The 9,949-nt window shown below is 34.9% G+C and overlaps 1 protein-coding gene across 7 annotated transcripts in view; it reads left to right on the top strand.

The window, feature by feature from the left end:
* LOC106105489 (protein kinase C and casein kinase substrate in neurons protein 1) overlaps positions 1-9,949 on the top strand; it is a 73,455-nt gene that overhangs the window by 34,151 nt on the left and 29,355 nt on the right. For all 7 annotated transcript variants that reach the window (XM_013285832.1, XM_013285834.1, XM_013285833.1 and 4 more), the window contains 2 exons: positions 2,907-3,151; positions 9,273-9,421. In XM_013285832.1, coding sequence (XP_013141286.1) covers positions 2,935-3,151; positions 9,273-9,421 — 366 coding nt within the window. In that variant the 5' untranslated portion in view covers positions 2,907-2,934. The remainder of the gene's footprint in view (positions 1-2,906; positions 3,152-9,272; positions 9,422-9,949) is intronic.

Raw genomic sequence — 9,949 nt, 5'->3', positions numbered from 1 at the left:
ATATATATATATATATATATATATACATACACATACATAAGATGCGTAAGGTTAAAAAAATGTGAATAAATTACGATCATACGGTATTCAAGGTGATTCAAGGTCACTATCATTAACTAATATCCAAAAATAAGATAAGTTAACATCAAGTATGAAATGACATACTTAACCTCCAATATTGACGATGACGTAACTGTAACACGTGTCACGTGATGTCAGTGTAAACCTGACGTAATAACACATGGTAGGTTGCCACTACCGAAACGCATTATTATCTCGGAAACTCTACGGTTAGTAGACAAAATTATAACCTTTTTAGATTTCGCTTGCGACTCTGTTTGCGTGCAATAAAAAAAGACAAAAGAAAGTAATCTATGTGTTCTTCCAGATCATGTCCTGTACATCTATGGCAAATTTCATCCAAATCCGTTCAGTCTTTTAGACTACAAACTCTAACAAACATCCATCCATCCATCTAACTTTCGCATTTATAATATTAGTAAGAAACAGCCGTAAAAACTTATCCATTTTATCTTAAAAGTTTCATGTCTAAACGTCGTATTTCACCGAAGCAGGTAAATACAGTTTGCAAAACATACAGAAGCGAGAACACCTTATGAATTTTTGATACAAGGTAAATGCCTCCGAGTGGGATGCGAAGTGGCCGTCTTAAAGTTTAATGTAATTTATGCTGTAAACGAAACTCGCTGAAACTCTGCTGTTTCACTCATTTTATTACAGATTCAGGAGTTTATCTTAAGTGTTGCTCTGAGTTTTTTATTTCTTATTTTAAATTTAAAGAAAGGAAGTACGGATTGGATGGATTGTGTGAATGAGGATATGCGTAAGACGGGAGTGAATTCAGATATGATGGCTGCTAGTAATGAATAGTAGGATATACTGTGTCGACTCTCCGTAGGGGCGGTTTGATGATGAATTTTAAACCTTATAATTGCCCAGTTTTAAAGTGTAAAATCTAAAATTCTTAGTTTGAAATTCTTTACAATTTCCAAGTTAAGTTTTAGTAACATTAAATTACATTGACTAACTCCAGTGATTACTTTCGTTACCATAATTTATAAAAATCTATGAATAACTATTACCTTAGTAATTGTGAATACAATTTTTAACTTTATTACAAAGTAAATGCTTGTTATTAAGTTCTAAATTCCTGTGAATACCTCCATTCACGAGATTAGCATTGTAATTGCGATTGTCATTGTAAGTATAGATTTGTAATTAACTGCATGCAAATCCCATGCATTTAAAGTAATACATCTCGACTGTTGCGGTTAACACCTTAGCCGACTCGTCTACCGAGTCCATCTTATTTCTTACTAATATCATAAATGCTAAAGTTTAGATGGATGGATGAAAGGTAGAAGATAATCCAGAACGCTCAATGCATGGAGGAAAACGGCATAAATGTAGAGCATAGTCTGACAGAACACATAGGCTACTTACTTATGTATTTTTTTAATTCCGTGCGGAAGGATTCGTGGGCAAAAACTACATAATTATAGTGGCATTGAATTTATTAAAAAATCACTGATTAGACGCTTTAGTTCATCAAAACACAGTATTTGTAATATATTTCTTCTATACTATTATTGTATTGAAATAACTCAAAAACTACTAGGCCGATTTTAAAAATTCTTTCACCATTAAAAAGCACATTATCAGTGAGTAACATAGGCTATTTTTAATTTGACGCTGGCGAAGTCGCGAGAAACAGCTAGTAAGAAATACAATTCATAGTAAAGTCTAAAAATTGATAGTTTTAACCTCAATTCTAACTTTATTAGGTCAATAACATATTACGTACTTGTATACTCACATTAATATTTACAACATATTTTAATTTAAACCCAATGTTATAACAAGAAAAACATAGTACCAAAAAACACGCTTTAAATATATACCGCTGTGTAAAAACGTTGAATGCTTACAATGCAATATATGTCAAGCATTGTAACAGGAATTTTTGATTTGTCGACTTTTTGTCAGTCGTTACTTTTCGAGTCAAATTCTTTTTTCAATTTGAATTTGTCACATTGCTCAGATAAGATAGAGCCTACGCTCTTATGACGGGTTAATACTAATTTAATCACTTATTGTATAAATCTACACTAAGGGATACCTTAACATTGACTGACAACTGCGGCAGTGATACTGAACATTAAAAATATTTTATTGAAAAAAATGTGTGTTGTAAAGTATGTTGCGGCGATTTAATTTGGCTTATAAAACAAAATGAATGTAGCTTTGTGGTACAAAAAGAGGCAATGAATAGCACATGTGAGTCGCTTTTTAATTTGTTAGAGTCTGTAATAACGCAGGGGAATTGGGGCGGGCCACGACACGCGCGGAATATAGAACAAATGGCTTTATTGTTTTTCAAAGCAGATCTATGCAATATCACAGTTATTATAAAAGTCGCTTCCACGTTTGCAACATATTACAATAATAGGTTTTTATAGATTCATTTTTTGTTATGTATGTCGTTCAATAAGAAACAACGTAATTATAGACAATTAAGGTCCCATCCCACCAAATTGTAAATTATCTGATAACAATCCAACGTGTAAAATATGTGCTTGAAATATCGGGCTTTGTTCCCTTATCTGTTAGTGACGTCACGTTTAAGCTATCTCAGCCTCTATCAGCCAGTGGTAGGACAGGCCATAAGTCTTGGATATTTTTGAAATCAACTTGAAGGGCATTTTTATGAGCATAAATATCGAGAAACGTAGCGTTTGTCCGCGACTTCTTCAACGGGAAAATAATAAAACTTAGCATGTGTTCTCTTAGACTATAGATATTTTAGTAATCATTCATCCATTCATCTAAACTTTCGCGATTAAAAAATTAATATTATTTATAAAGTATTTTTGTTATTGTTCCAGAGGGGCGGTGTGTGAGTGCCGCACCGCCATGTCGCACCACAGCGACGAGCAGGCGCTGCTCAGCGTCGCCTCCGACTCGTTCTGGGAGCCGGGCAACTACAAGCGCACCACACGACGCGTTGACGACGGCCACCGGCTTTGCGGCGAGTTACAAGCACTGGTGCAGGAGCGAGCTGATATAGAGAAGACGTACGCGAAAAGCCTGCGAGCATGGGGAAAGAAGTGGAATGATCTTATAGAGAAAGGTATGCTACTGATCGATTGTGAAGTTTGTTAATGCACAATCCGACTAGGTGTATAACGTCACTAAGTTTTGATTTGAATTGTCTGTAATGCTTCTTCGTCTCCTATACCAATGTTATAAAGAGGAAAAATTTCTATTCAACAATTCTGTTTCAAACTGGACTAAACAACTGGACCGATTTCTCAGATTCTTCCACCATTAAAAAGCTACGTTATCAGTAAGTGACATAGGCTATGCTTTTTTTGTTTTTTTTTTTTCAAATTTCTCGCGGGCGAAGTCGCCAACAATTAGTTAGTGTTTGATATACATAGTCGAATTGTAAACTGATTGAGTAAGCAATCGTTACATTAACAGTAAGAAAAAGTCTTTGTAGATAAGTGATCTACAGCGTCTAACTTTCTATGTTTGTTTATAAGCACTACTTAGCAGTTATTTATTGACAACTCAATAATATAGATCACTATCTATTTATTGTTAAGTCGCCAATAATACCTGATCAATTAACTCTTCAGTCGAGAGTTTCGCGAGACATTCATTACGCGACCACCCACAGCGGACCACTTACACCAGTTTGTAATGTTATCTCGTATCTTTGATAGTTGTTAGAATGGGAAGGAATGCTTTTTACTTGTCTCTCAATAGTATATTTATTTATTGACATTAACAAGAGTAAAAGCGGAGTTTTGTTTAAATAATCAGTACCATAAAAATGACAAAAGACTCGTTTTTAAATAATTTTCTTTATAATTGTTAATAAGGTATATCAGATTTCAATTAACTATGTATGTTTTTTTATATATTTACTAGCTTTCGCCCGCGACTCCGTCCTCGTGGAAGTAACAAAAACAAAACAAAAGTGAGCAGCTTCTGTGATCTTCCAGACTACCCTCTACATCCATACCAAATTTCATCGAAACCCGTTCAGCCGTTTTGGCTACACTCTAACAAACATATATCCATCTCTACACTTTCGCATTTATAATATTAGTATGATTGTCACTTTGTACTCGAAGAAAACAATTTTTAACAGAGAAAGTGTAGTACCGGTGAGGTTAACTCTAAAAGAGTTGTCCTACTGCTATTATATGTGTTCTATACATGTTTACTATCCCATTTTGTACTATTTACCATTTCTATTTAAATCTCACTTAATCGTTTAAACACTCTTTATCGTTATTTTGTCAAATTTATTCTGATTTAATGGCTTCTTGCTGTGAAATTCGTATCGTCTTGTACGAAACCTTTGATCGTATTCAGGGAAGCGCACAAAGATCTTGACATTGCCTACAAGGGTCCTTTGACATGTCTTTGAGGGCCGGATGTCTGTTGGGTTTTTGTTTTATTTTATTATAGATCTTTAAATACTGTACGAGACAGATTATAATTGATCTACATATTTGAATGAATTTACATGTAATTTCTTTTAAATTCTCTCTATGTCTAGACAAAGGTCTATCTGTTTTAAATGACAAAGATGGATGTCTAAGGTAACACGAATGGATAAGATACGAAATGAGTATATTAGGAGAAGTTAGAGAGTAACCCCAGTGGTAGAGAAGGTAAGGAATGAAGGTTAACATGGTATGGGCATGTTATGAGGGATGAATCGCATGTTACAAGGAGAACGTTAGTTATGAGTGTGGAAGGGTACATCGGTAGAGGTAGACCTAGGATGGATTGCGTGAAAGGTGACATGATCAAAAAGGGCGTGATGACTGAGATGACGTATGATAGAGTTATTTGGAGGACAAAAACCTGTTGTGCCGACCCTAAGGGAGTAGCATAAGGATGATGAGGATCTAGACAAAAATCAAATGAGCTAAGTGTAGATTTTAAGGAACGGAAAGCGTTGCATAATTAACCATTAGACAACTCTCAGTTGCACTGATTTTAAGTAAATAACACGTCGTATAGTTTAAAATATACGCACATAAATTAACCTGTCCACACGAACAAACTTACGAAAACTTTTCTAATGCAATCAGTAAACATTTAACGTAAGCCCCGTACGAGGAGTTGCATCACCGCCTACGTAACGACGGACAAACAGACTTCCTAGTATTGATATTTTGAACTGGTATTGAGAGGATAGGAATTTGAAAAGGTTAGCCCCGTACGCATCGCTACGCACCTTTCTCTAAGTGAGTAGTAGTAATAATTACATCAGACACATAAATAACTAGCTGCTCGCGACTTCGTCTGCGTAAAATTAAAAAAATATAGCCTATGTGATAACGTAGCTTTTTATCGATAAAAGATTTTTTGACATCGGTCTAGTAGTTTTCAGTTACTTCAATACATATAAAAAAAACAAATATCTCTTCTATATAATATTATTTGCTGTTGCTCGCGACTTCGCCCGCGTGTACTTTAAAAAAATAATAAAAAAATGTACATGTTACTTACAGCTGAAATACCGTTCTAATGGTAAAAGAATTTTTGAAACCGGCCTAGTAGTTTTTAAGTGAACGCATACTTATCTTTCGTCTTTATAATAGTAGTATAGATAAAATATGTATTAGTAAAAAAAATACATGCTTGTTATGTATATATCGCCCTAAAACACGAACTACACTTGTAACACTTATGTATTTCATTTCGTATTATATAATAGTTATATAACGATATGTAATCAGTATTGTTAGGTATTGAAAGTTTCCGAGGGTGCGGCTATCGGTTATTCAGATCACGGGATCCGAATTGCATACCTTATCGGAAAACGAAAGTATCGTGCGTGAACACTGATTAAGGTGCAGTACATGCACTCACTTTCTAGAAAACATTTCTATTTTATAACAGTAGTCTTTTTTTTATCGGGTGGTAAATCTTCGAAAGATACCCTGTCTTTTTTTATACTTTTTTTATAAAAAGACGGTTATGTGAGATTTCTACTCATTAAAAAACCCCTCGGTGGCCGCACTCAGGTGCATTTAGGGGTGCCGGGATCTCTAATAGAACGTGCCAGTAGACTCTAAACTTCTGTTTTTACACTGTATTGACATACCTGTGACATACGGGGCCGTTCACCTACCCGATGGACCGATCATGTTCAGTCCATACTGGGACTCAACATCCCAACTGCCCGAAGACCGGGCGGCGTGGAGACAGCTCGTCGATGACTCAGTAAAGGCGTACCAGGGCAAGCACGACCTTCAGCAATGAAGAAACGAAGAAGACGAAGATATACCTGTTCTATTATTGTAGGTTCATCAGCGAAACAGTTGCTTAAAATATGCAATCTTTAACCCTTATCTATACTGATATTATAAAGAGGAAACATTTTCATTTTTGTATGTATTGAAGTAACTCAAAAACTACCGAGACGATTTCACCATTAAAAAGCATGGTTATCAGTGAGTAATATAGGCCATGTTTTTATTGTTTTTTTTTTTAATTCACGCGGGCGAAGTTGCGACCAACATCTTTGATGGTTATATTACATGTTTGACAGGAAACTCATGGTGTTACTAAAATAGATACAATGATAATGTGATAATGCTAGAGTTTATATTAGGATTTATATATCAATCAAATTGCAATATAATCTGCAGTCGCTAGTATGTAATTGCTATGATTAATGGTCTCTCTGTTTCACAATGCAAAACAAATAGAGGTGGCGAAATAAATACATCAATATCTCATTTTACCACCGAAAACTTAGCCAGTCGTTGCGTGTCTGTTTATTATTAACTCTGTTGCAAATGGCTATTGTCGGATGTCATTAAATCATTGTCAAAATATCATCTTTATCAGAGTTGAGTAATGTACGGTTGTGTAACTGCGGGCGTTCTTGCCCGTACTTACACAGGTATTACATGAACACCTTAAGTAGTATTTTACGTGTAATACGTGTGGATATTTAGGGATCCGTATAAGCAAATCGCTAGAAAAATTCACAAAACAAATCGTACTAGTAAGTACCAAAATCATATGATGTAACCAGCTTTCGTCTACGACTCTGTCCGCGTGGAATTAAAACAATAGCCAGTATATGTGTTCTTCTAGATTACACTCTACTTCTATGCCAAATATCATTGAGGTCCGTTCAGCAGTTTATGCTCAGAGTTTTTACTCTGACAAACACCCATACATCTAAACATTTGCATTTATAATATTGGCAAGATTAGTAAGATTTAATTCTGTTAAATCGAAACGCGTTAATCAAATGATCAAGTGAAATAAAATAAATAGAAGTAAAATGTATTAAGATAATCTTAGAAATTTATTATATGTTAGTTACGGCTTTATTAAATACAATATCCTTAAGCTTTAACAAGAAAATTACGTTTCTTTCACAAAAGTGTTTCCACTTACTGATTACGCAGCTCCACTTACATATTTTAAGACAATTTCACTCTTGTACTGAATTATACTTAATTCGATTTGTAACTTGAGGTAATTCGATCATCGTTTTCTAAGAAATTGTCCGACGTTATGTCTTCACTGACTTTTCAACCATATTCAGTTTCCTACTTAGTGTACACTTCTCTTAATTTTAAACAATTAATATAATTGTAACTAGCGATATTTATTTAAACACTGCACTAGAGAACTCGTCAGGAATGCGCTCGAATATCCAATCCTGCTTATGACATTGACAGCTGTCAGCTAGGGATGTGACGTTTATGCCGATAATCTAGTGTTGCGCCAATTCTACAGCGCGGTATTAATTTTCTTCTTAACACTACTAAATGAAAGAAAAACACTGATTGAATTAAATGTATTGTATAGTTGTTGTCAGATATCTCAGCGGCTCGGATTATTGTACCAATCGCTGCGCAGAACTCAATTTTAGATGTAGCAGTAGTTAAAGGTATGCGGGAGGAGAGTTTGAGCCGCCTAGATATTTGGAAGAGCTTGTACTTGTCAACTAAAAATCGTATGGATCAAAAATTAGTTGATCAGTTGTTTAGTTTGAACATTTAAAACCGTACTAAAACAAGATGTAAGCCTTCAATTTAACTCGTAATTGCAAACCACAATCCTACAATCCTCTCCCCGAATTGAGATAACCGCAAATGACTTTGAATCTTAATCCACTGTATATTGGTCCAATTCTAATTAAAGGAACTAAGGGTTAACTTTGTTGTTGGTAATTGAGTTTATGTTCATTTGTAGAGTTATACTGAATAGCATAAACATTGACTTCCATTGCTGTTTAACTTATAGATAAACATCTCGGCATCTCTATTTTTTTAAGATAGAATGAGAGGGAGAAGAATATATTTTGTGTAAGTGTCTTAATTGTGAAATCCCATGGTAACCTTCAATAATAATTGCGCTGTAAAATATCAACAGGCAAACATATCCGTATTCCAAAGAAATAACTGGAAATCACACTTATCATAGCGAAATACTAATTTTATTAATATTAACCTAGTATCTAGCTATCTTACCGGAAAGAAAGTAAACATATAAATGCTATGCAAGATGGTATTACGTAGGAAAGTGGTACATCCTTAGTCGAGTATACTCATTCACGCCACTTCATAAAACCAATACATGACGCCTGTTCAATATTCATTTGTATAGGGAATACTTGAGTTTAAAAGCTTATCACGAATTCGTGAAGATTTCGTAACGTCATCGACATTGCATTGGAATTGGGTAGTGCCCTACCGGGCATAAAAAACACCAATAATTTTACAAATTTTGTCGATGGCCTTCTGGCAACTGTCACGCAAATGTTCGTGATAGACCCTGACGACACTTATCGCAAGACGGAACTATTCACTCAGAAACATTACGAAAGTTAGGTAAAGTTACACTGGAATGAATTCTCGATCATATAATATGAGTGAAATATAGTATATTTAGTTAATAATGACCATTATATGCTAATTTAAACTTATGTAAGGTTCATTTACATAGATTAGCGAAGCACCAATCTCGTTGAAATACCGGTGTTCCACCCCTAATACCTCACTTTAATTATCTTATAGCGCCAAAACATGGCGGACGATATGGAGGGTTGCCAGTTTCCGCGAAGGTTGAATTAATTCAGGTCACGTGTGAAGTTAATATTTAGTGTTGCCTTATAACTTATGTTAGCACAAATAAGCTTTATGAAAATTAGACTTTGTTTTCATACTTTCGTGTGCTAAATGCTGTGTGTTATACAGGCCCGGAGTACGGTACGATGGAGGCAGCGTGGAAGGGCGGTATGGTGGAAGCAGAGAGGCTGTCGGATCTCCACCTGGGGGTGCGCGATCGCCTCGTCAATGACGTAATCGCACAGATCAAGAATTGGCAGAAGGACACCTATCACAAGGTACAATAACTCAGCTTTAAGGCAAGTGTATGCAAATAGGGTCACAGAAGTAAAGGACGCTGTATACCGAGCCTTCCATAGTGTGGATAGTATTTACGTGAAAAATTACTCTACAAATTACATGCATATTAAATATTTATCGCCTACTTAACGCCAGAATGACTAGAAAAATAAATAACCATATCTTCTATGTTTATGGCAAACTAAACCAAAAATTAATTCGTTGTCAGACATGTGTTCGTGGTGTTATTATATTACTGCCATTTGACACTCAGTTTTGACACAGTGTAGCTATCTACAGAGATAGGCTTAAAATTCTAAATACTGTTCGCAATCGTACTAGTTTATTAATGCTAATATTACATCGTACTGTATAAGAACGACGAGTTAGAAATTTACATAAAAATATATCTTATTATCAAATCAAAAGCAACGGTGGAAAACTGTGATATTTTTCATATTATTCGAATTAAGTTTTCAAAAATAGATTTCTACTATATAAACTTTTTTCTGATCAATGTGCCATCT

Source organism: Papilio polytes, unplaced genomic scaffold (assembly GCF_000836215.1).
Source record: "Papilio polytes unplaced genomic scaffold, Ppol_1.0 DF822845.1, whole genome shotgun sequence".
NCBI lineage: Eukaryota > Metazoa > Arthropoda > Insecta > Lepidoptera > Papilionidae > Papilio > Papilio polytes.
Note: the sequence above shows the minus strand (reverse complement) of the source record. Positions and strands in the feature narration are given on the sequence as shown.